The sequence below is a fragment of the Podarcis tiliguerta genome (genome assembly GCF_965153285.1).
Source record: "Podarcis tiliguerta genome assembly, chromosome: 8".
NCBI classification, from domain to species: domain Eukaryota; kingdom Metazoa; phylum Chordata; class Lepidosauria; order Squamata; family Lacertidae; genus Podarcis; species Podarcis tiliguerta.
The window spans coordinates 60,319,957-60,347,447 of record NC_139541.1 but is presented as its reverse complement, the minus strand read 5'-3'; the positions used below and the strand labels follow the sequence as shown (position 1 = coordinate 60,347,447).

General features: G+C 45.0%; 1 protein-coding gene across 1 annotated transcript; it reads left to right on the top strand.

Moving 5' to 3' along the window:
- Positions 1–629: 629 nt before the first annotated feature.
- Positions 630–27,366, top strand: STPG1 (sperm tail PG-rich repeat containing 1). Its single transcript, XM_083455862.1, has 8 exons — positions 630–764; positions 1,659–1,762; positions 7,519–7,620; positions 10,900–11,073; positions 13,069–13,180; positions 15,879–16,050; positions 19,450–19,640; positions 26,972–27,366. Exons 1-8 carry the CDS (start codon positions 689–691, stop codon positions 27,046–27,048), a joined length of 1,008 nt encoding a protein of 335 aa, XP_083311988.1. The 5' UTR covers positions 630–688; the 3' UTR covers positions 27,049–27,366.
- The last annotated feature ends 125 nt before the right edge of the window (positions 27,367–27,491 follow it).

The following is a 27,491-nucleotide window of genomic DNA, read 5'->3' as shown; positions in this document are numbered from 1 at the left end:
AGGGAAACCCAGGCCTGGGGGGCCACATGTGGCCCTCCAAGGCTCTCTACCTGGTCTTCAGGTCTCTGCCCAGGCCACACTCCCTCCTCAGTCACATCCCTTGCTGGCCTTGCTTTGCACTTCCTTAAGTGTTTTTGTCTGTTGAAAGCCAGTGTGGCATAGTGGTTAGTCAGACTAGGACCTGGGAGGCCAGGGATTCAAATCAACGCTTGCCATGAAGCTCACTAGGTGATTTTGGGCCAGTCATTGTCTCTCAGCTTCAAAAGGTTGTTGTGAGGATCAAATGAGGAGGGGGAGAACCACATACGCCACCTTGATATGCCCATGGATTCAGGACAGACAAATGAAAGATCTTCTTCACAAAGTAATAGCATGGAATTCGCTCCCAAGCGTGATAAGTGATGGCCACCATCCTGGATACCTTTAAAAGATTATTCAACAAATTCATGGAGGATAGGCTATCAATAGTACCAATATTTTTCTTAATTAACAATAATTGATCAGTCATGTAACCAGTGTTGCAACTCTATCTGTAAGTACCACAAAGTCTCTTTTGGTTATGTCATATTATTTAGCTTTTAATGCCTAGAAAAATCTTCTTGATTCGAATTTATATGTTAATGTTTCAGAAACAAGATGGCAAAGCTGATGAGAAGGGAAGTCACCTAGCTTGCAGTAGTGGTGTGACATGGACAATATCTTTGATACGTATCAACTGAATAGAAAAAGCAAAAAGGCTATCTCTCCTGTACTTGAGGCTAAAGGTATTGGATGGAGTCTGAACCATGAATGATGATGATGATTTTATTTGTACCCCACCCATCTGACTGGGTTGCCCCAGCCACTCTGGGCAGCTTCCAACATACAGAAAAACATAATAAAGCACTACACATTAAAAAGCTTCCCTATACAGGGCTGACCTCAGATATCTTCTAAAGGTGTGATGGTATGAATCAGGAAGGGGAGTTGCAATCTTGGAAGACATTCTTTGTCAGGGGTAGAGAATCTCAGGCCTGGTAATCAAATGTGGCCCTCCAGTCCTCTCTACCTGGCCCTTAGAACTCTCCACAGGCCACACCCCTACTCTATAGGCTACACCCACAGGCCACACCCCTACTTCACAGGCCACATTCCTCATTGGCCCTGCTTCATGCTCTGAGTGCTCCAGTCCTTGAACTCATTGTGCCTCTTGCTTGCCTGAATGGGGGACAGAGAGGGGTGTGTGAGTGTCTGTACAAAGATAATATTTGTATCCATTGCTCTGTCTGCTTTTGCCACTGGCAGTGCCCACCAGTAGCATGTGACCCTGGGGCTGAAACAGGCTCTCCATCCTTGCTTGAGTGGCTTCCATCCACCATCCTTTAGTGAATGGAGGACCAGGCATGGTGGTGACTGGGCATAGGGATGCAACATGGCACAAGAGTCTTTATGCTTTACCTGCTGTTGGTGTTTAGAGTTTCCACTTCTTTTATTTCAAAGCCGCTGGGGCCTCAGCTGTTGGGGCCAAAGGACCAGGCAGGAGCAGGAATCTTCAAGAAAGTATGCCACACTTGTAAAGGCATTTTTGATAGTTCCTTTTCTATTACTGTCAACTGTCTCTAGTCACTATTTCTCTCTGCATTTGTGTTGCATGATTTTTTATTGACTTCTTTTTCTAGGCCTGAGCTGTTGTTCCATTCCTTTCAAATTCCAAACCACAGTGATCTCTAATTCTGAACGAAAGGGCTTTAACTCTCAGACCAAGAGATTTCAGTATCCTGAGGTGAGAAACCATATTTTACTAAGTCTGTTCACCTGTTTTTCTCTTAGTAGGGCAGAACCAGGGAGTTCATCTGGGTTCAAATGCACCGGATTAGTTAATCCATCCCATGTAAGCCACGTGGTGTATCTAGGCCTATCTATACTATAGGGTTGCCATACGTCTGGAATTTCCCGGACATAGCTGAGAATCGGTTGTCGGAAACAACTTTTTGAAATATGGCAACCCTACTATACCATCTATTTATCATTCCATCTATATTCTACATTTCCTCCAAAGAACTCAAGGAGTCACACATGGTTCTCCCTCTCCTTCGTTTATCCCTGCGAAGTAGGTAAGGGGAAGAGACAGTGGCTGATCCAAGGCCAAATAGTGAGCTTAATGGCTGAGTGCAATGAAAGCAGGACAAAAAATAAACCTGGAACATCTGTGATATAGAAAATCACAACATACAGGGTCCTGGGAGATGAAAGGCCTTGGGGGCAACACTGAAAAGGGAAATTTGCGTCTCTCTGTTATGACCCACTTTGACCAGTAGGCGGAAGCAGAACTTCATAGATGGGGAGTGCTAAATCCATCAAGGGCACTTTGGTTCAAGGAAAAGCAATATACAGTATGGAGTAAGTGTGCAAATTACACCTTTTAGCCCGTTTGCTTTTTGGAAATGCACATTTTCACACCACTGCTCCCATAGAGATTTACCTTTAAAAAAAAAAAGTCACATCTCATGCCATCATGGTTCTTATTGGCCCATCTTGGGGCTAAGCATGCTTCCAGACAGGTGTTTATTGTAGGATTGGTATTACTAATGTCATGCATGAAATTTTTGGCAGTGTCCACACAACATCAGCATCAACATGTTAGGGGTTTTTTTTATCTCCCTCTCCCTGCCCACAATTTAATCTAGATTTATCCTTTCTGTGGAAAATCTGAAAAGGTTTGGGAAAGAAATGTTTCCAAGAAGCTGTTTGCAATATCGGAATAGCTTGTTTGCAATATTAATCCCCTGACTGGGAGCTTCAGGATCCACAATGTGCAACATGAGGTCTGTTGTGCCTTTGGTCAACTGCTGGTGTTAGCAACAGACCCTCTCCCTTTCCTCCTGGGTCCTGCACAATCTTCCTCCAGCTACTGTCAGGGACCCAAACTGCTCTCAGTTTCTCCCTTCCCCATCAAGAACTATGCTTCCTCTCAGACCTCCCTTCCAATCGCCAATACATAACAAGCATCTCATCTGTACAAATTTATCTTCCACGCCACCGGCAAGCCAACCTGTTGCTAAATTCTCAGAGTAGAAGCCAGAAGGGACAACACTTGAACCGTCTTCACAGTATGCTCCTTTCTCTTCCTGAGAATTTTCCCCTTCATACCGTAATTCCAGCAGGCAATGAGCCAAGCCACAAGGAATACAAAGGGTTTGGCATACTCTTGATTATCCCTAGAGAACATTTGCTTCTTCACATGTAAGAGGGAGTGTTGCATGCATCCCACCCTTTTTGGGGACTTTTGCAAGAAAGCCAAAGTTGTGAAGAAAAGTCAGTAGCTGCTGGAAAGCATGGAGTAGACTTATTGCTGCGAGGCAGGGGGAATTGGGTGAGCAAGGAAGGTCAGTGGGTTGGTTTGCATGACAAACTATGGGTGCCTCCAGACTGTCACTATTTTCCAGGAGGGATTCAAGCGTATAATGTAAATTTGGGTTTGTGCACTTAATGTGGATTAAAGCTCTCTGGCACTGTAGTACAACAAATCTACTAAAAAGCAAACAAACCCAGGACTATTTGTGGTTTGGAAAGGGAACTATAAATGCACTGGAAAGTGTGGGATGAACAAAGATTAACGGGTAGACTTATAAGCATCCCACAAGCAAATCAGGATGAATGCTCATTGTCATATAAGCTCCCAACATACAAATCAGAATGAACGCTCAATAAAGAGTGGACACAGTATTATAACCTCCGAGTAAACATTGTGCAAGCAAACCAGGAAGTGTGTCCTAAGGCTTGCCGAGGCCGTGCTGAGCTCCTGGAGAGCAGTGCCCTTGAAGGGAGCAGGCATCTCCACCCCACTGTGGCTGTGACCCAGAGCAGTCCCGCAGAGCTAAGCAACAGCAGCTGGATGTGCTTCACTGTGTTAGACTATAGATGCTGAACTGATGAGAAGATGCCACGGCATCTCTCTGCCTGACCTACTGCCCTTGCTAAGCCTCTTGCCACGCTGATACCTACCTTCACTTACACACATCATCATCATACAAACATCCCACTCCATAGCAACAGGGAGCTTGGGAAGCACTCTAACTTTAAAAAAAACAAAACCCTTCATCATCCCAGTTCATTAAAAACCTGTAAGGTACACTTTGACTGATGCCAAAAAGACGTCAGTGAAGGAGCCAGATAGAAGGAGCCTCACTGGGGAGAGTGTTTCACAGGCAGGGAGCTACAATCGAAAAGGCCCTCTCCCTTGTCATCACCCTTCAACCTGCCCTCAAAGAAGGGACCCAGATGAGGATCTAAGAGTCTGAGTAGGTTCATTTCAAGCCCTTACTTAATTGTTCCAAACTAATATTAGTCCCAGGGACGTGGGTGGCGCTGTGGTCTAAACCAGAGAGCCTAGGGCTTGCCGATCAGAAGGTCGGGGGTTTGAATCCCTGCGATGGGATGAGCTCCCGTTGTTCAGTCCCTGCTCCTGCCAACCTAACAGTTGGAAAGCACATCAAAGTGGAAGTAGATAAATAGGTACCGCTCCGGCGGGAAGGTAAACAGCGTTTCTGTGTGCTGCTCTGGTTCGCCAAAAGCGGCTTAGTCATGCTGGCTACATGACCCGGAAGCTGTGCGCCAGCTTCGTCGGCCAGTAAAACGAGATGAGCATCGCAACCCCAGAGTCGACCGCAACTGGACTTAATGGTCAGGGGTCCCTTTACCTTTTAATATTAGTTCCAGTAGGGGGCCTAATTTGGCCTGCAAGGCCATTCTCCCTGAACAACGCTCACCTGCCCTAAAGGGGTGGGGCAAATAATTCTATGGCTGCAAAAGGAATAACAAGGAGCCTTTAAATGCCTAGATTGTAGCTGATTCAAGTGGGGGTTGGACTTACCAGCTGGTTGGAGCCAACTTCAAGGCCTACTTTAATTGGTTGGGATCTTCCTCTGCAGTGCGGATTGAACTCAGGGTTTTCTGCAAAGGCAAAATGGATTACCTGATGTCATGGTGATGTCAGGTGATTGATGGATGGCATGCTAAAGTGGCCCAGAGCAGAAGCTCAGAATATGTCCTGCAGAAAAAATTTCCCACTCCACTTTAAGACTCTGCTTGACAACTTCACTGACTTGCTTGACCCCAAAACCACCAGCTCTGGCCTATCAGGGGATAAACACAGCTTCTAACAAAGCCCTGTTTGTCATCCATTGCATATTGAAAGTGGCATCTTAAGACAGCGGGCTCATTTTTGTTTTATTTCATTCTATAAATAGAAAAAAACCACCCAGTACTCACTTCTGGAATGAAAGAAAAGTCGTTCTGGAAGGAGAGTTGAGTCAGGGAGGGGTGCGGCACTTTGAAATAATACACTCTGCCCACATGCTGAAATAATTCAGGCCAAATCAGATGTACAGGTGGGATTAGACATGCAATGGATTTGAGCTCCCCAGGTCTCTCTCTATGTTGCTGAGCAGACACCAGGGAAACTTAATCCTCCATTTTCGACCCGTTTTGCCATGCAACTTGAGACTCCCCATTAAAATGAGATTATTTTGATTTTGAAACAAGCAGAGAAGAGGCTTCTTAGTGTACAGTGACAATTGACAAAAACCAGCAAAACATTTGAGAGGCTTAGCGTATGGGAGGGTAAGTGCTGAATCCACATTATAATGCCATTGTGTGCTTCTCCACCCATGAGGTGACACACATGTCGCACATATTCCCTCCGCTGCTGCCTGGAGGAACAATGCATGCCCTCACTTTGACACTAAGTGCACGTCAGATTCCTAAGTAGGGCCAGATTCAAGAAATATCCAGCAGTGAACTGACTTAAAGCAGTGGATTAAAACTGCATATATTTGATGCATTGACCTATGGTTAAAAGCCTCATTTGTCTTCAAATTATGTCCTGATTATTATTATTGTTGTTGATTTATTTATCACCCTTTATACAACTGTTTCAAGGCAATGTACAATAATGTATAATAATAAAAATTAAACATGTAAACACAAAGAAACAGTACCTACATGTAAAATAAGAGAGACCTGGGAAACCTCGTCAGAAGAAAAATGCCCTCAGCTGTTTTCTGGAAAGTGCAGGTAGCAGGAGCCTGTCATATCTCTTTTATCTCTTATGTATGAAAGCAGGCACCATCTTGGAGAAGACAGCTTCTTCATGGCAGACCCAAAACATGTTGCTTGAGGCAAAGGACATGGTGGCCTCCTGTCCCAGTTCCACTGCCACAAGCCAACTAGACGGGCAGCCAAATCTTACTTTTAACACTAGTGATCCTCCACCACACCTGAGGCAGCAAGCCAGATTAGGGGGCCCAGAAGAGGCCACATGGCAACAGAGAAGGGAAAGCTGGCGGCTCAGAAGAAACGTCTATTTGTTATTTATTTATTACGCCATGAAATTTATATACTGCTTGACTGTAAAAAACCTCAGAGAAGGGGCTGCTGCTACTGGCTACCCTTCAGCCCAACTATTTGTGTACACAGGTACACAGAGTATACACTCGGTGAATGTCATGTGTGAACACAGATTCTTAAAAAATACCAGACGCCATATTCTATGGTTTTTCAGAATGCCTGCAGAACCCTGCAAAGTTGAAGGTCCACTAGACTTGCCCATCTTGGCAATTGCTCTAGTACTTCTGCCCTAATTTCATCAATCACCAAGGCTTAAAACATATTTGTTTTAAGCATTTGCTGGTTTTATCTGTATACCAGTGGTTTTCAACCAGTGTGCCGTGGCACCCGGGGGTGCCTTGAATGATGGTGAGGGGCGCAGCGGGCAACGCTGGCCTCTGTCCTTCTTTTCTTCCCTCCTCTGATGCTCTCTTGCATCTCTGCCTCCCACAGCTGTTTGTTGCAGCAGCCCTGGCTACTAGCTCTGCAGGCAAATAGTGACTCTGGGGCTGACATGGGGTGCTGGTTGCCAGGAGCTGATGCGGCTTCAGAGTAAGCAAGCAGATGACGGAGCCCAGCCATCCAGTCCACTAGCCCTTGGCTGGACAGACAAGTCCCAGGCCCCTGTGGTAAGGTTACCAGACGTCTCTGTTTCCCGGGGACAGTCCCCAGATTTACAAATCAGTCCCCATACAAAATCCATTGAAGTTGAAAAGTGTCCCCGGATTCATTGAAAAAAATCTAGTAACCTTACCCTGTGGGGCAGTGTGAGGAGGCACCTCTCAGCTCAGAGACCAGGGGCGGCTGCCCAGAGAACTCCTAAGGAGAGTGGAGAGGAGAGAGGCTGAGGGAACTCTCCACAAGGGAGAGTGTTCACAAAAGGATGAGAGGCTGCCAGCTCTGCAGGCAAGTGGTGACATAACTGGGCTCCTGATTCCCACAGGGGTGCCGCAGAAAGAATGTAGTTGGTCAAGGGAGCCATGTACTCAAAACAGTTGAAAACCTCTGCTGTATACTGTTTTACATTATTTTATATGAAATACTATTTTGGTTAAGCAGTTAATATTTCTTTTCTAAACAAATAAACAATTTCCTGAGCACTGTTGCAGCAGACTCTGCCCTGTCATGATTATGGACTGTGTTCCTTCCCAGAATGAAAATCCAGGTCCAGGATTCTATGATGTAATCGATCAATCAGCACTTCTCAACAATGTCTCCCAGTCCCGGAAAGGAACCTGTTTTTTCCCTTCCTTGGTAAGGTTTATACATATTTATGAACGACGGGAAGAAAAAAAAGGCCAGCGTCAAGAAGTTCTTTGAAGCCATTGTCAGTCTTACTGCCAGTGAAGCTTTTAAAATGCTCACACACCTTAGTTTTCCTTTTCTATACTGTTTATGAGCTATAGTAATAATGACGAGTTTACTGTTGTCAGGAATAGACCTGCGATAGCCTGATAAACATTAAGTCATCCACCCAGAGATTGCTGTAATTAAACCTGGATTCCATCCTCCAGTTTACCCTTGGAAGCAAATTCTTTAGAAATTAATGGGACATAATTCATTCAGCAAAGTGTGTTTAGGTAGGTTTTTGTTCCTCCTCTGTTGGACAACTGCCTTAGAGAGATCAAATATGTATACTTGTTTGCGCAGACAACAGTCATTCTCAAAACCCGAACACTTTGGCCTTAGGCAGGGTTGATTTGGGGGCCCATGTGTATTCACTAAGGTCAAAATCCCATAAAGTCTGTGTAGGTGGCCCCCACATGGCTCAGGTGAGAGGCTCAGAACTACTGGAAGCTATTTAAAGGCAGTGTTTGGTTTTATGACAAGTTCTTATTTTACTCTCTGGTTTATTTTTATATACACTGCTTAGAAATGCCACTGATTAAGTGGTATAATGGCCTCAAATAAATAAATAATGTCTACTTCTGTTGTGGCAGCAACAGTAAATGAAAAGAGCTATCTATCAATCTATTGCAGCAGAAACTGCAGTTGGTTCAGAATACAGCAACCAGATTGCTTTATGATATTAGCCCAGCAGGGAACATAGAACACCAATCTTGCATAATCTTCATTCATCAGTTGTTTGCTTACAAGCTAAATTCAAGTTGCTGATGCTTACCTTTAAAGTCTTTTGTGGCCTATGCCTGGGATGCCTGAGGTCTTTTTCCATATATGCCTTTCCCCAATCACTAAGATCCAGCACTGGAAATACTTTGCAAATCCATTATCTATTCAGATGGTGGCCAATTCACAACAGACCTTCTCAACCGTAGTGTTCACTAGGCATCCTGAAACTTGGCCCTCCAGATGTTTTTGGACTACAACTCCCACCATCCCTCGCTAACAGGACCAGTGGCCAGGTATGGTGGGAATTGTAGTCCCAAAACATCTGGAGGGCCAAGTTTGGGGATGCCTGGTATTGACTCTGGCCCATTTAAATGTATCATAAAGCCTTACACTTTCTGGCTTTCTGTATTTTACTGGTTGCTGCACAGTATTTTCCTGCTTTGTTTTATTTATAAAATGTATATTTTTGCATGGTGTTTTTTTTTTAATTGCTGTTCCTCACGTTAAAGCTGATGACTCTCAGAGCTGGTTTTCAAGTTTTTGAATAAAATTATATATTGTGAACTTACTTCCCCGTTCTCATTGTGGAGAGAGTCTTGGGCACAGATAGGCACATTGTCAGAGGCATTATGACACTGAATGCCAGTTGCTGGGAATCCCAGGTGGGGAGAGTGCGGTTGTGCATTTTTATTACCTCAACAAGCCTTACAATAAGCCTGTGAAGAAGGCCTGTATCCCCAGGGCCGTCGTTAGCAGATGCGGCGCCGGGGTGCAAATATCTGCCCAGCGCCCCCAAATTACCACGGATAGTGGGGGGGGGGGGAGCTGCGTACTGCCAGCCATGGGGGGGGGCGCAACCCTCCCCCATGCCGCTGCGGGAACGCAATCCCCGCAGAGGCTTGGGAAGGAAGCTGCGTGCCCGCCAGCCATATGGTTGATGGGGCGCAGCTGGCAGGTGTGCAGGGGAAGGGGAAGCCGCCGGCAAAGCCGTGCAGCTCCCGCTCACTGGGGCACCCCTGAGAGGCCGGCGCCCTGGCACAACGAACCACTAAGCCCTATGGGAAAGACGGCTCTGTCTATCCCCATACTACACGTGAGGGGCTGTGGTATGATATAAATGAGCGACTTCCCCAGCGTGTACCTCATGCTTTAAACCCATTCGGTATGTCATTTTGTTTACATTTTGAGAGCACTTTACCTCAGTTTAACATGGTTAATATTCTTATGAATGCGATGACAACTCACATTTACCTCACCACAGAGATGATATGTTCAATCTTTGACACAGATGTGGTAAATATAAGCTGTCACCCAAATAGGACATTATTACTCATGCTCCTAAGAAAAAGTGACTACGTGAAAATGATGGGAGAAATCAGTCTCTGATTATTATACTACATCAGATAGAAGCATAGGAGTTGGCCCTAACTGGGTGGGAATTTCTTGTTAAGATGCCGATCTGGTGATTAATGGGTGTAGGCCAAGGATAGCCAATCTGTGACTGGGGAGCTGCAGAAAACCCCCGAGCACTTCAAGGGTGTATCTTGGGCAATTCAAGAAAGAGACAGATTAATACCAAGACTCTCTTTTGGATCCTTCCCTTCCTCTCTCCCTCTGGTTTATGATTGAAATGGGAAGACTTGGGAGAAAATGGTGGCAGCAGTGAAAGATTGGGTGGTGGAGATTCCAGGCTGAGAATCAATGGGATTTATGGGTTATATTGAATAGAACTGAGCTCTAAAGCTTTTCCTAAAGGATAGTTAAGAGACGCTTTTACAAATTTAATTTATCAAATATTGATTTCATTTGGAGTGAACTTCATATAAAATACAGATGGGTTTGGCAATGTGGAGGTAATGACACCTTTTCAGGCAAGAAGATGTCACCTTCAAAAACCACCTATCTAGGATGTTTTTCACCACAGCAGATGGTCTTTCATGACCACCATACAGTGGTACCTTGGGTTAAGAACTTAATTCGTTCTGGAGGTCTGTTCTTAACCTGAAACTGTTCTTAACCTGAGGTACCACTTTAGCTAATGGGGCCTCCTGATGCCACCACACGATTTCTGTTCTCATCCTGAAGCAAAGTTCTTAACCTGAGGTACTATTTCTGGGTTAGCGGAGTCTGTAACCTGAAGCGTTTGTAACCTGAAGCGTCTGTAACCTGAGGTACCACTGTATTTCCAAGATGGCAGCTGGCTCCTAGAATGGCTGGCTTTCTAGTGTTCATTTGCTTCCAAGATTTATATACCATTTTCAACAACTTCTTCTCAAAGAGCTTTATGCATGTCAACAATATTTTCAGAGCAGGTTGCAAACTCAACAGCATCTAATTCCTGAAAAATCTGAATGATATGGCTGTTTAAAGACCATCTCTACGTTCCCAAGTCATCCCATCTCACTCCCCCCCCCCCCAGGATTATCAACAGTGTAAACCAAATTCCATTTCTTTCCTTTCCAGGATACACGCATTGCTCGCCAGAGAATCCACAACTATCCTGCTGCAAATGCCTACAACCTCCCACCTACCCTGATTTCCAAGCGAGACTTTAGCCTGGGGTATTCCAGTATGTTTCAGCAACCAATTGCCAGGAAGATTTCAAAAAGATCCACTCCAGCCCCCAACCAATATAATGTAAGATGATCTAGAGATTGGAAAAGGGGATTAATACATTTTTAAATGGGTAGGGCTGCAGCTAATGGGGAACGGTCATAGTTCAGTGATGGAAGCCCCCAGGTTTGATCCCTGGCATCGACAGGTAAAACTGCCAGCCAGTACGGGCAATACTAAGCTGAATGTACCAATAGTCTAATTTAGAATACCACAGTTTCATATATTCCACCTGGCAAAATAGGAAAAGATTTTGAAGAGTATTTCTTGTTTTCCCCTGATGCTTTTCTCCCACTGATCATTCACACGTTTCCTTCAAAATCCGTTCATTTGTTCTGACCAGTGATCTTTCACAAAAAAATAATTGCATGGACCCAAGAATATTCAGATGAACCTTGCTGTGGGATTTGCATCAGTAGCCACAAAATAAAAAATAAAGAGCAGCAGTTGTTTTAAAACAACTTGGACTAGGACCTGGGAGACCAGAGATCTAATCCCCACCTAGCCGTGAAGCTCACTAGGTGACCTTGAGCCAGTCACTCTCTTTCAGCTTCACAGTGTTATTGTGAGAATAAAATGGAGAGGAGAGGAGAGGAGAGGAGAGGGAAGAACTACTGTATTTTCTGGCGTATAAGACTACTTTTTAACCCAGGAAAATCTTCTCAAAAGTCGGGGGTCGTCTTATTCGCCGGCTACAGCATCAGCTCCTGCAGCAACTCCCCACCAAAGGATAAAACGACAGCAAATTAAATCAGAGGACACCAAGCTCTCTAGATGAAGCAGAAATACCCTTTGAAAATTGGCCCCAGAAGCCCCCGGCTACTGGGAAGTGGAGCGGATTTCTGAGCTGGACTGGAGACTGGTTTTTTAAATTTTGATTTGGTGTGCGTTGGAAGAGGGGTAGTCTTATACGGCGAGTATATCCCAAACTCTATATTTTAACTAGAAAAGTTGGGGGGTCGTCTTATACGCCCAGTCGTCTTATACGCCGGAAAATACGGTATGTACACCACTTGGTAGAAAGGTGGGATATAAATGTCCTAAATAAAAAGAGAAGCAAATGCTTGGTTGGCCTTTATGTGCCCTGTGAAACTCTTAGGCAACTGTCTGACTAGTCGTACCATTACTTCGTCAGCGTACAGGGAGTTAACACCAAGCACATTTCCTTTTGCCCCCTACTTTGCAGATCACTATTACAGTCTGTCATCCACACCCAAATAAGAACATTAGGTTGTATTTAATACAGTTTAAATAGGACTTCTCCTGAGAAGAACGTTCCTGAGTTAATCGCTAACCCGTGATTTACACTAACCCATGAGATAATGCACAGCATTTGGAGAAGCCAAACAGGAAATGATCCATTCACAAGGCAGACAGGCTGAATAATTTATGGCCACAGGGAAGGGAGGCTGATGGGAAGAAACCAAGGGCCCAAGTTTACTGTCTGCACAACAGGCTAATTTCACAAATATTTATTCATCTTTTCATTTATTTTAGCAGGTTTATAAACTGCTTCATGGCCAGAGGCTGCTAAAATAGTATACAAGATTAAAATGGGATCAAACACTAAACCCAATTATTTAAAGCAAGAAAATAATTTCTACAAAACTCTAAAAACAATAAAAATGTCTGTTGCTGCTGCTGCTGCTGCAGTTATATGCTTGATTCTGTTCCAGAATACTGTAAAACAACTGATTTTACAACTGAGTTGTATTTATAGGAGCCATTTCTATCAGCATGTGCTAAAGAGATAAGTATGTCATCGTGGGTGGGTAATCACTTGCTAGGCTAGGTGGCTTCTGAAATGTACTTTAGAGTAGCATCATTCATGCACCATTCACAAGCCACATTTGACCCATGTGCTGGAATAGTTCAGGCTTGGTGATTGCATCGCAAATGTCCTTGCATTGAAAGTAGGCAGACTTAAACACCAGTATTTATTTGGGTGTTGGTTTGTTTTTTAACTAAAGTGACTGCTGGAAAGTGAGTTCATTGCAAAACCCTTACTTTCATCCACAGGTCTCGGTGGACCTCAGCAACAAAAGCCGCAACACTGGTGCCAAGTCAGTGTTTTCATCCAAAACTAAACGAGCACTGGCAATTGGTAGCAAGGAGCATGTGCCTTCTCCCTGTAAGCTGGGCTGGGGGAGCCTCTTTTGACCCAAAAGCCAAATTCAAATACCTCCCAAGGGCCACCATCCTAATAGTGGGCGGGGCCAAATGTGGGAGTGGGCAGGGCCAGATGTGGGCAGGACCCAAGATAAAGTAAGATGCTACCCAGTGCAGTAATTTTTTTTTTTTTAAAGAAAAACAATGCCCTTCAGTGAAACAAATTAAAACAATCTACAATACCTTCTGAGTGTCCAGCTTGCTTCTCCTTTTCACCTCACCTCTTGTGAATAAAAGCCTCTCTGTCTGGCAATCATGCCTTGCTACATCGCTTCTCAATTTATGATCCTCAACGCTCACAGCCAGTAATTCAGACCTCTCCCCCTTGCAATTCATGCAGTCATGGCATTTTGTCCTTTCAAAAGAACTTAAAAAAAATTAGAGCACCAAAAGGCAGAGGGCCTTCTCGGTAGTGGCACCCGCCCTGTGGAACACCCTCCCTTCCATCAGACGTCTAGGAAATAAATAACTATCTGACGTTTAGAGAACATCTGAAGGCAGCCCTGTTTAGGGAAGTTTTAATGTTTGATGTTTTATAATGTTTTTAATATTATGTTGGGAACCGCCCAGAGTAGCTGGAGAGGCCCAGCCAGATGGGTGGGGTATAAGTAATAAATTATTATTATTATTATTATTGTTATTATTATTATTAGAAATCAAATGCTTAGTGATAGGAAGAAGCAAAGTTGTTCCCCATTGCCAGCTTTCCAGGTGTATATGCCTAGATTTTACAAAAAGATATTACATGCTCACCTGTTCACACATCATTTGTGACATATCAGTGACCTTAAAAGGGATGGGTGGGAAGAAACGACTTTCTTCCACTTTGCAAATGTTTTCCTACTAGAAAGCCTGGAGGTAATTTTTACTGTGCAGTCTATTTACAAACCTGAGCTTCAGGAAAGGGCAATCAAAATGATCGAGGGGTTGGAGAAACTCCTTTATTTAGTTTCGTTTTGTAAAATATATACACCACTTGATTATAAAACAACCCCTCAAAGCAGCTTGCAAAAAGATAACAATAAAATTATCGAGAAAAAATTACAATAGTTAAAATACTAAGGTTGAAATTCACACCAACTTTCTAAGCACCTGGGTAGGCTTGTCGAAACAAGAATGTTTTTAGCAGGCACCGAAAACAATACATCGAAGACCCCTGCTTGATAACAATAGGCAGGGAGTTTCAAAGCGTAGCTGCTGCCCAAATAACTGAGTATTTACAAATGAGGAACAGGTATTATGTGGCACCTGTAGCAGTGCCAATTCTGCCAATTGAAGCAGCCGAGTGGGCATATGTGGGGTAAGGTGGTCTTTTAGGTAAAACAGTCTCGTATATGGGCCTTATATACCAATAGTAATGCCTTGAGCTTGACTCAGTAGCAAATCAGCACCCAAGTGCAGATCTCTGAGCACAGGTGTACTATGCTGACAAGGCCTCAGTCCTGCCAGCAATTGTGCTGCAGCAGTCTTCACTAACTGCAGCTTCCGGATCAAGTGCGAGGGAAGCCCTATATGGAAAAATGGCTGTATTTGAGGCATTTTAGTTGAGAAAACAAGAGGCGATGTGAAAGGAATATATAGAATTATCCATGGCATGAAGAAAGCGGATAGAGAAAAGTCCCCACCTGCCGGGTCATAATACTAGAATTTGTGGATATCTCAATGAAGCTGAATGTTGGAAGATTCAGGACAGATAAAAGGAAGTACCATTACTTCTTTACCCAGTGCATAGTTAAACTATGAAACTTGCTTCCAAAGGAGGCAGTGATAGCCACCAGCTTTAAAAGAGAATCGGATAATTTCAAGGAGGAGAAGGCTCTCAGTGGCTATTAGCCCCAGCTGGAGGCAGTAATGCTTTCGAATACCAGTTGCTGTAAGCCATGGGGTGTGGGGTGTGCTTATAGGCTCAGGTCCTGCTTGCCAGTTTCCTACAGGTATCTGGGTGGTCACTGTGAGAACAGGATGCTTGATAAGATGGGCCATAGGCCTGGTTCACCAGGCTCTTGTGAACTGAAATAGTACTCTGAATAAGGCAGGTATGCTCTCCTGCTTCTGAAGGGCAGGATTGGCAGTACAGTGGTACCTCTGGTTATGAACTTAATTAGTTCCGGAGGGCCGTTCTTAACCTGAAACCATTCTTAACCTGAGATACCACTTTAGCTAATGGGGCCTCCTGATGCCGCTGTGCTGCTGCCATGCAATTTCTGTTCTCATCCTGAGGTAAAGTTCTTAACCCGAGGTACTACTTCCGGGTTAGCAGAGTCTGTAACCTGAAGTGTTTGTAACCCGAGGTACCACTGTATTTTCTATTCCAAAGGGGAGGGAGGAACTAATTCCTCCTCTCCTTTCATTCATTTCATTCCTCTCTTGTTCCAAGTAGCAGACTCTCGTGCACCAATTTCATTCCACTGCAGCTAAAATGTAAGACTCGGCTGTGTACATAACATTCATTTAACGTGCAATTTCCCCCTCCCCAAAAGAATTCTGGGAACTGTAGTTTAGCCCACAGAGCTGCAATTCCCATCTCCTTTAACAAACTATAGTTCCCAGAATTCCTGATTAGGGATGCATTTTTAATGTGGTTTAAATGTATGTTGTGTGTTCACCCTTAGTTTGGGTGTCGGCCTTTTCAAACTCCTTCCTTTCTTTTAAAAATCTAGGTCATTACCGAGTAAAGGATTCCTTCATACGGCAGGCGCCTACGGTGCTGGTGTCCTGCTTCAGATCCAAAACAAGTCGCGAAACCAAGACGGAGACGCTGAGCCCGGGGCCAGCAGCCTATCAGCAGCCAGCTGGCATCCCAGTCACGCCATCTAGGAAGTTCCCCGGCCTGTGAGTTCTGAGCAACTGCACTTTAAAAGGAATTTGTTTTGAGTCACCCAACTCCCTTTCTTAAGTAGGGAAGATGTGCTTGTGATCAGAAATGATAAAGAAGGAAAAGAAGAAGAAATACCAAGAGACAATTCCAAGCCCCAACTTGCTTAAGAAGCAGGGGATCTCTTCATCAGACTATATGGTGGAGCAGGGGAAAGTCATTTGGGTTGTTGCATGCCTTAAGAAGCAATGCAGCTTTCAAGCCTTCATAAGTGATTTAGGATGAAGGAAGGGCTGTTCCTCAGCAGTAGAGCCCATGCTTTGCATGCAGAAGTTCCAGGGTTCAATCTCCGGCATCTGCAGCTGAGAAATGCCCTTGTCTGAAACCTAGAACCACTGCCAGCCAGTACTAAGCTAAGCGGGCTCATGATCTAACTCAAAATAAGGCTAGGTAGCATAGGAACCTGCCTTTTCTGTTGGGAATTCATTTGTTTAAGCTGCTTTAGCTCACCTGTTCTCAGGGCAGCCAGCGCATCTAAAGGTTCTTCCCTGCTTCTTTTATCCTTACATCAGCCCATTTATGAGCCAGTCGTCACTCATCATCACTGCTTAATTCTCAAATAAGGGAGATGTGTCAATCTGGCTTTTAGTGTTATGACACCACCCCTTTGGAGTTCCCTCCCCTTGAATATTTGAAAGGTGCCGGCTCTGTTGTCCTTTTGGCGCCTACTCAAGACCTTTCTTTTTCAACAAACCTTTGCAAAGCAGAGATCTTCCCCAGTCTACATGTACATTGGGATTGTTTCTGGATGTTTGGATTGTTCTATTGTTCGTGTGTGTGTGTGTGTGTGTGTGTGTGTGTGTGTTTGCCACCTGGACTCCTTAAGGAGAAAGGGCAGAATGTAAATTGAATGAATGAATAAATAAATAAAGCTAAAGAAAGCTTGCATGACCCAGAGAGACTACAGCCACACATAGCCTGAGTGCCTGGTATTAAACTGAAAGCTGTGATTGGCTGTTGCGCTCAGTGGAGCACATAAGAAGAGTGTTGCTCTATACCTCATCTCTATGGTAAACAGCAGTTGTTGGAGTTGCACCAGTTCAGTTTTAATAACTGGAAGAGGTGAAATGGACTGCATTGGGGCTGGGCCCCTTTGGAGTGGGCATCACCCAGGAAGCCCTAAACCCAGAGGTGTTGGCTTGATGGTGGCTCTTCCTGGACGGGCATTCCGCACACTTGCAGAAGCACCTTCTCTATTACTGCTGCAACTGTTTCTGGACCAAAGGAGCAAAAGGATTATAGAGACAGCTTTTGGAAGCCCTAGCCTGAATTTTGCATTCACCAATTAAGTTTGGCAATTCCTTTCAGCCTTCTGTTTAATAATATGTAGGAAGCCCCTCACTTTCCCCTGCATACACAGTCCTTCCTCCCCCATACCTGCCCCAAGGTCCAGTCACTCTATCAGTCAGTTACTCAACTAAGTCAATTTTATGGTGACCATCCTGTAAACAGCAAAGTCAGTTTGCTGGAGATAAGATTAAGATCTACCCCTTAAATTCTTGCCCATTACTGCTCATATCTTCCTCTTCCCCCATCCCCGTGCAAGCCTGGAGCTCTCTGCACACGGTCAGGGGGTATCTTTACTACATCTCATGCCGTTTTAATGCAGGCTTTGTGGAGGAAGAGGGAGGGGGACCTGGCGCTGGGTAGTGTGCAATAAACCTCCGTGACTAGGGAAGAAGTAAATCAAACCGGACGGGCAAAGAACATCCATCTACGCTGGCAGAAAATACCAGAACTATCAGCATTTAGAGGCCAATCCAACTCCCATTTATGTCAAGGTGATTAATGTGTCCAAGGCCAGAACTACAGCTGGTGCAGAGCCACTGACTACAGCGCCAGTTTGTTCCAGATGAGCACCCTTAGATTTTAATGAGCTTTTTCCAGCATATTCTCAGACGCAGCCCTCAAACCCTTTAAGGTACAGAGGTTCGATGGCACACAGAATATGAAAAGCTGGGGCATCCTTTAGGGAAGGTGACAAGGTGGAATACCATGTTTGGGATCACATGCAATTATTTGTCAGGAGTCATTGATCAAAACGAGCCCATTAACCTTCTTTAGGTATTTAAACTCTTACCTGCAGAGGGATGCCGGGCTACTTGCTCCAGCCTCTCCAGTCCTCCTCCTTGAGCTGGAACGTCTGCAGAGGGGGCTGTATAATGGGGGACTGTCAGAATATTGATTAGAATGTGCTGACAGTCCTCCCTATGACTGGAAACCCTGAATTGCACTGTGTTTTCTGATTCACAGGAGCACAGCATTCAGCTGAAGGCGCTTACAACTCACGCCAGGAAGGATGGCTAGCCATTGGCACTGCTAGGGTGGGAGGCAAGGAGCCCAACAGTAGGGGGAGCTAATGGCAGACGGAGGCAGCTCACCCTCTTCCCTGCTGAGGGTTACAAGGGGCGATAGGGAGACTAGGGGGGAAGCTGACAAACAGTTATAAGTAGGCACATAGAGGGCTGGCTGCGGGCAGAGTGGGGTTGGTGGGACAGTGACCCATTTGCCCTTGTGGACCAGCCTCCCCTGTTTCACATGTGTGGGAAGGTTGGGAGTGGAGGGCTCAGTATGAATGGCCACACATTCCTCTGTAGAAACTACTTAAGAAAGCCTGAAGTGGGCTGGAGAGTCTGGCCTAACTCTCCCACTTCCTTCTTCCTTCTTGCTTCAGGCACAGTCAGAAGCCCTTCGCTCTCTGGCCACCTCACAGTGAATGGCTCTTGACATGAATGGCGAAATGAGCCCATGTACCAGGCAGACATGTCAAGTCCCTTATTCAACAAAAGAAAGGAAATAAGGAAGGACTGCTCTGTACTTATAAACAACTCGGCTGCTACAGTTGTAGCAAGTCATAACAAAGGTGGGAAGGATTCCCTGTACACTGGAGAAACCCAAGGTTCCTCAATTTAGAGGTTCCTCAGTTGAGAGCAAGGGTGGGGCACTGATTCTTATCTCCCCTAACTGCTCCCCGCCCCACCAGCGGGCCAAGTTTGATAGGTGAGTCGAGGCATCCATCTGTCAACCAGATGATGTCACAACAATGCCAGGTGTTCTGCTTTTGTCCATGCACAGCACAGCACTCTGCAAACCCTGACAATCAGCTGGTTGTCGGTGCTTGCAAAGTGGTGTGCACAGGACTTTGTAGGTACCGCCAATCAGCTGATCATCAGGGTTTGCAAACCCCTTTTTGGCCCAGATGCATTTTTACCTACCCTGCACCTGATGTCTTATATGAATTTGGGGGTGGAGCGGAGTGTGCCTTGGCCAAACTGGCCTTGCAGGCTGAATGGGAAGGCCTAGCTGAATTCAAAGCCAAAATCAGTTTGGACAGCATCTATGATTCTTTCTTACAGGCGGAAGTATGGCTTGAACTTCTCAGCCCCAGCTGCCCCTCGCCCCAAAACGCCCCCTGCACCTGGGCCTGGCCAGTATGAAATTGTAGACTATGAGAGCCCTTCCAAGCATTATATCTCCAGTGCCGTCTTTGTCTCAAACACAGGCCGTTGGGCAGGTGATAAATCCCACGAAGACATACCTGGCCCAGGTAAGCATGTTGTTGTTGCAAAAAGGTGTTGTGCTTCTTCATTTAACAATAATTATAATGTATAACTATATTTTGGAAAGTTGTTCTAGTGTCGGTTTGCTGTGCATTTGGACACCTTTTATCGTAACCAAATTTTGCATAATCGTTCTTGAGAACAAGGAGCAGGTTTCTTTCTATTTTTGGATGCCATTTTAAATCAAGATGACGGACTGATTTTAACCACTGATTTCAAAACTGCACTGATTTGGAAGTCCCTTAGAATTCCTGAGCAGCAGCAGGCATGAGGCTGCTGATGCTTTAATAAGACTGCCGTCCTCACCTCACTTGCTCAAAAGAGTAACTATTACTGGGCACCCTGGGGTTTCGTACTGAGCAAGCATGTTTTTATACTGGTGCTCCACAAGTCCAAGCTTAGCATACAGCAGCCACATTCAGATGTTACAATGGGCTGGGATAAAACAGCAAACTGTTGTGTGCCACAATCCAGAAACCCTTTCCTTTATGACAGGAAAATGCACCAGAAAGTCGCTTGGCACAACATTGTCTAACTTCTCAAACAAATCAAAATTAATGCTTGATAAATGGCCGACACTGTGTAACCTTCCCACAAGCTTTGTGCAAAAAAACCCCAGGGTGAATACTAAATAATAATAATAGATATAATCCGGTAGCGACCATTTACTAATGACTTGTTTTGACCTCAGCAATGGACATTTTGCAAAACAGATAGTTGTATCCAGCATACAACAGGGAAAGTAATGGGCGTGTTTTAGTCATAGTTTCAATGGGTCTACTCTGAGAATGGCTAATGTTGGATACAACCCAGAGGCTGACTTCCTTGCGATGCATAGGGAGCAACCACAGGTGGCCAGTTTGGGGATGTCCCTTGACCCATGGGGTTGCATGACAGATGGACAGATTAGACCACAGAGGCACAATCCATCAGACTCTTGCCCTTGTCCGTTCATTTCAGTGGGGCTCAGTGGCGTAGCGTGGGTTCTCAGCACCCGGGGCAAGGCAAGTAATTTGCGCCCCCCCCCCGCTGCACTGTCCCTCCCCCAGATAGTCCCTCGCTCTCTCTCTGCACCGCACCGCGTGCCTGGCACCCTCCCCTCCACAGTGGGCAGCGACCCGGCGGCTCGGATTAGATTCGCACAGCCAGCACTGCAGTGAGAGAGAGTGAGTGAGCCAGGTAGGGGCAGAGAGCTGCGAGTGCGAGCGCCCCCCCCCCAGATGTTGCGCCCGGTGTGGCCGGCCCCCCCTGCACCCCCCACGCTACGCCACTGGTGGGGCTTGTGCAGGTTAAGAGCATAAGAAGAGACTGGCTGCTGGATCAGGCCAAAGGCCCATCTAGTCCAGCATCCTGTTCTCGCGGCGCTCAGTCAGATGCCTGTGGGAGGAGCTGAGAGCAACAGCACTCTGTGTGATTCCCAGCAACTGGCCTTCAGAGGCTTACTCCCTCCAACAGTTAGAACAAAGTCATTGTAGCCAAATAGCCACTGACAGCTATGTCCTCCCTCCATCGTCCAAGGCAGATAGCGCTCCAGTGTTCATGTGAGTCTCAGGGGGTGCTGTTTGGATTTTGCACCTCAGCACAAAATGCTTCAGGCATTCCCAAGCAAAGCCTTGGATCCTTTACAGCTTTGCTGCATATGGTGTCATTCAGGGATTGGATCCTTTGTATATTGCAAGGGATTCTGGGAGTGTGTAGATCTTCATCCTTAAAAAAGTGGGGCGGGGGGAGGCAATCTTCCGTTTGGAATGAGGGGAAGTTCTTGCTCTGAAAAGCTAGGTGCATTGGCCGGAGTTGGGAACAAGTGAGAAATAAGGGGGTTGGGTAGCCTAAGAAAACGGAAACCACAAGAATCCAACGGTAGTGAACTGGGAGGATTATGCTTGCTGAATGAAAATAATGAAAACAGCCCAGCCTGTTTCAATTAAAATCTTCCTCAGGGGCACTGGGATCTTATGTTCCTTTCCTTCAAAGAGATTTCTTGTGAGAATCTTTGTCTGAAAGAATCTCTCTGTCTTTGCCTCTCCCTCTCTCTTTCTCTCTCAGGAATGAGACTACATTTAAATCACATGGTTCCCCTTCCACTCGAAAGAATTATAGGAACTGTAGTTCCCACACACAGACCTACAATTCCCAGCACCCGTAACAAACTACTATTTCCACAGTTCTTTAGAGGGCAGTCAAGAGCTTTAAATAGATGGTGCGTATGATGCCTGAGACGCTGCTCTTTTGACTCCAGCTTGCAGGAGGTTCAGTCCAGTGCCCCCCTCTTTATAAGCAAATAATTGCCATCTGTACGTCACCAGATGTAATAGCCTATGATGGAACAAAAGAACAAAACAAAAACATCAGCTTCCAGGAGTTTCGTAACGAATCTTCTTTGGGAAACCATCATTCAGCTCCTTGTCTTGCCACCACAGGGTTTACTTGGTTGTTCTTAAATTAATGGCATCTTTTAAAAATTCTTGTGATGAGATAGAAAGGGCGGACAGTGCGTCAGAAAGGAAAGGAGGATGACAGGTGCTGATTCTTAAGCCCTGTAATGGTTGACTTGCCCAGCTGGGAAGTGACTTTAATAGCTAGCTTTGCATCTTGTCATCTGTCTCAAAACTATATTCATATTTATTTGTTTTAGGGCTTTTTTTTAAAAAAAAAAAAATTCTTTGAGATTTCTAACCCGCCCTGACAACAGAAGTTCAAGGCAGGCAACAGCCTTTTAAGAATAAAATACTAACCAACACCCCCTCAATACACACACACACACTTAAGAGTTTGGGAGGCCATAGGTTATTTCCTTCTAACCCCTGGATCCAGCAAGTGTTAAAATACAGGATAACCCAGGCTAACATCCTGTGTTGAGGTGATTGCAACAAATGGCAATAAAAAGTCAACAATAAAACCTAGTACAGTATGTGCTCTAAATTTAATTTGGGAAGGAATGTCTTAATCTTTATTGAGGTCCTGTGTCCCGAAAATATGGGCAGGCTTAGAAAGGTAGGAAGGTAGGTTATATTTTAGAAAAAACATGATTTTCTATTTTCATTTGTGCACTAAAGTTTATCTGTGAAAATAGAAAGCAACAACATTAAATGGAAAGTATTTCCTTCCTTTTTAACAGCTGGCTTCTCCACTTACCCTTTTTCTGTTTTGCTTTGTGTGTGAGCATCATGTTAGCAGTATAGTGTGGTAATTAGGGTGTCAGACTAGCCATGAAACTCAGTGGGTGACTTTGGGCTAGTCAGCCTAACCTACCTCACATAGTGCTGTGGTGGTATGGGAGGAAGAGAACGATGTGTGAGGAAAATGAAATATGTGAACCCCTGTGAACTGACGTGTGTGGGTGAACAACAAAAAGAACTGGCTGGGTGCCTGGATTCAAAATGTGTGGCTTTTACACACAGAGTCCCAGTAGCAGAGTATTAAGATCACAAAATTAACCACCAATATAGCATATAGGTTGTTAAAACCTCTTTACCCTGTTCAGCTGCACACTGTGGCTGACCTCTTTCTACCCCTCCTACAAGCAGTAGACCCCACACTGCTAAGTAAGTTTAAAATGATTTACTTACAGATTCAAGGTGTCAGTCATGCATTGTTCCATGCAGCAGCAAGGATAATAAAGGCAACATATTTTTGGGTGGAAAATACAGAATTTAATTCCAAATATATGCTGTAAGCTCAGGAGCAAGCTTACACACATCCTGTTTCATTGGTTACATGATGCTGAGAGAAAGGAAGTAGAAAGGCTAGACATAACTGAGTCTATCTAGCAATGCAATTCTGCTGTCCTTAACTCCTTCATATACTAACTAGCAGTCCTGCATAGATATGTTTGACTGCAATCTCCCAAAAGAGCCATATATGCTGTACTGAGCTCCTTGCAGGAAATGTAGGATATAAGTGTAAAATCAAAATTAAATACCTTTCAGAGGGATTGTTGTGCTTTATTAAAGTGTTGTTTGGACGAACAGCTGTAAATCAGCTTTCTGCTTTGCATTGTTAGCAGGTGCTAGTGTGAAGAGTCTCTTAAAAGCCAACCTCCTCTTTTCCATTAAAAAACCTCTGAATGTGTGAGCAGACCATCTCATGGGGCAAAATGCTCAACACAATAGAGGGTGACAGAAACCTCACTGCAGTCCATGACAGTTACAGCCCATGAGTTGTAACACTATCTTTCCGTCAGTGACTGGGGCTTATTGGAGTAAGTAAGCAATACAAGAAATATGAACCTAAGCCCCTCTGACAGATTAATGTAGAGCTTGAAATGTAGACAATAGCAATTTTACCCATTATTTACAGTAAGTAATAATGATTCATTGGTAGGATTTGTACCTCTACTGAGTAGTTGAATTGTCAAAGTAGAAAAAGCATTCCCATGCGTTATCAGAACTGCAGCCCATGACTTCTTTCATAGGTAACAAGATGCAAAGGATAAAACTCCCGTTCTTCCAATCTGGGTTGCTTCCACGCTAGCCCTTTGCTCTGGAATCACCATCTTTTGTTGAATCACTTTGTGCAGAGAATCCAGACAACATTGTAAAATAGTTGCATGCCATTGTTTTCTGTGCTGACCCCCTGTTTTTTTCCATACTTGACTTGTACAGATATGGGGGAAAAAAAACAAAAACCAGCGGGAAGGTAAACGGCGTTCCGTGTGCTGCGCTGGCTCGCTAGATGCAGTTTGTCACGCTGGCCACGTGACCCGGAAGTGTCTCTGGACAGTGCTGGCTCCCGGCCTATAGAGTGAGATGAGCGCACAACCCTAGAGTACAGGCAGGGGTACCTTTACCTTTACCTTATGACTTGTACAGGTATATAGCAATTTAAAAATTGCAGCACCATACCAACCTGTGTAGGGGACGCGGGTGGCGCTGTGGGTAAAACCTCAGCGCCTAGGACTTGCCGATCGCATGGTCGGCGGTTCGAATCCCCGCGGCGGGGTGTGCTCCCGCCGTTCGGTCCCAGCGCCTGCCAACCTAGCAGTTTGAAAGCACCTCCGGGTGCAAGTAGATAAATAGGGACCGCTTACCAGCGGGAAGGTAAACGGCGTTCCGTGTGCTGCGCTGGCTCGCCAGAGCAGCGATGTCATGCTGGCCACGTGACCCGGAAGTGTCTGCGGACAGCGCTGGCTCCCGCCCTGTAGTGTGAGATGAGCGCACAACCCTAGAGTCTGGCAAGACTGGCCCGTACGGGCAGGGGTACCTTTACCTTTACCAACCTGTGTGAACTGGCAGTGCTATTGAGCTTTTAAGGTCTACTGTGCTTTTAATTAAAAGCTTCCTCCTAGTGGTTTCTATTTTGTTTTGTTCATTGTTGCTGGGAGATCAGTGATTAATTTCCCCTTTAATTAGCCAGCATCTTTCTGCAGTGCAAAGGGTTTTTAATAGCTATTTCCTTTCATTATTTCCCTACTTTTCTTTCTTTTATTGTGAAATATTGCCATTTCACTATAAAAAACAATTCAGAGAAACCAGTAATTAAAGCCACTTCCCCATGTAATTAGAACCTAATTAACCACTACTCTCCCAGTCACACTGAACAGGAAGCAGTAAAATAGGCAGAAAAGAAGAAACTTTAAATTAACATTCCATTTAATCAGACTTATGCCCTCTAGCCCAGTACTGTCTACTCTGGCTGGCAGCTGTGCTCCAAGGCAAAAAATCAGAGTTATACATTTTGAAGCATACCTAGGCTCCCAGCCCATTACTTGCCTCGCCATTAGGGTGGCTATTTTCACTTAGCCCAAAAGAGAAGAGGACTATTTATTTATTTATTTATTTATTTATTTCCCGCCATTCCCCTCAGAACTGTCTCAGATTACTGTTTTTGCACCTTGGCAGCCGTGGAAAATGCTGGATCAATGTTTTTCCACACTTCAGTCAATAGGAGGAGTTGTGATCTGCAATTTGATTCTGGTTTGGTGGTGAGAATATCTATGCCATTTCAAGAGGACCTGTTTTACTTCTCCCTCCCAGCCACTCATTTTCTCTCTCCCTTTTTTCTTCTACTCACTCAGTCACCCCACTTTCTATTCAGCCGCTCAGGTGCCAATGTTGAAAATCCCATAGAGCTGAAAGGGGGAAGGAGGAGTCACTCTTCCAAGTTCCTCCTTCAGGTCTATGTACTTTTCAAGGGAGGAAAGGGTAACTACCCTGGTCCCATCCTGACAAAAGGGGCCGTGAGCTGGGGCAGAGGGGCAGGGACAAAGACACGGTTGTGTGTATCCTCAAGTACAGTGGTACCTTGGAAGTCGAACAGAATCCGTTCCAGAAGTCCATTCCACTTCCAAAACATTTCATAGAATCATAGAATCATAGAATCATAGAGTTGGAAGAGACCACAAGGGCCATCGAGTCCAACCCCCTGCCAAGCAGGAAACACCATCAGAGCACTCCTGACATATGGTTGTCAAGCCTCTGCTTAAAGACCTCCAAAGAAGGAGACTCCACCACACTCCTTGGCAGCAAATTCCACTGTCGAACAGCTCTTACTGTCAGGAAGTTCTTCCTAATGTTTAGGTGGAATCTTCTTTCTTGTAGTTTGGATCCATTGCTCCGTGTCCGCTTCTCTGGAGCAGCAGAAAACAACCTTTCTCCCTCCTCTATGTGACATCCTTTTGGAAGTTTCCAAATTTTGGGAAGCTGTGTTTTGCGGAAGCTGTGTTCGGGTTCCAAAGAACATTCGCAAGCCAGAACACTCACTTCTGGGTTTGCAGCGTCCGGGAGCCAAAATGTTCAAACTGCAAGGCATTCGCGAACCAAGATACGACTGTATACCATTGTACCCACACAATGCACCACAGGCATATCCCTGATATAGAGATGAACAAGCTGGGAAAGATTCCTCTGCTAAATGTCTGTGAGCCAGGCTGCTATTAAAAGGAGTCGGGTTAGTTAGCAAAGCAGACAATTCCAATCCTCATTTGTACTTGCAGTGGTGGCTGCTAGCTCTGGTGGGGCTCCTGTGCTTTGAACAGCATAGAAGGCAGGAATTCATCAGACAAAGCTCATCCTGACATGCACAGGCCTCCGTCAATAGCACAGGAGCCCCACCAGAGGAAAAAAAGTTGGCAACCCAACACCTAGCTGTATTTCTTCTTCTGCGCTGCCGAAGAAGGCTCAGGAGCCTTGGCCTCCCTTGCATCTGCTCAACCTAGCAAAATACCTGTTTGGATTTGCAAGGAAAGGTAAGACTCACCTAGCTGGGTATGTGTGGTAGTATAAGAGTGCACTTCATGCAAAAACGTAAAAGCTGCAAAACCCACCCACTGAGTCCCGAGAGTCAACCTGACATCTTTTATGTCTGTTTCTCCTTCTAGGGGCATACAACATCCCCGTACCACAAAAGCAATCCTTCATCTACAACACCACCAATAAATGGGTGCCGGTATTGTAAAGCAGAGGATCCCACGGTGTCGGTTTGGCAAGCGCTCTTATTTGCAAGTGCTGCATTTCTCTGTTGTTGTTGTTTTAAAAAAGAACAAATGAATTTTGCATTCACTTGCTTGTGAACAAGACATGATACCCACCTGTTTGAAATCCTGTATTTCCTTGGGGGGTGGGTGGGGTGGAGTGGGCCCTGAGTCTCTCCTGTTTCCACACATGACAGAAGATGAGTTTTGGATATAGAGAATGGATGTCGTTTCATTGTTGGCTTTTGGTGGACAGTGGATTGTTCATGCCAATATTTATTTATAAAAATTAAGAAGCCTGACCTGCCTGGCCCCTACTTTCTCACCATCTCATTGGGGATAAAATATTGGAGATGGGGACTGTTGAGAGGAGGTGATAGAGGGTTTTTATTTAAAATGATATACATGGTGCCGTGAAGGTGAACAG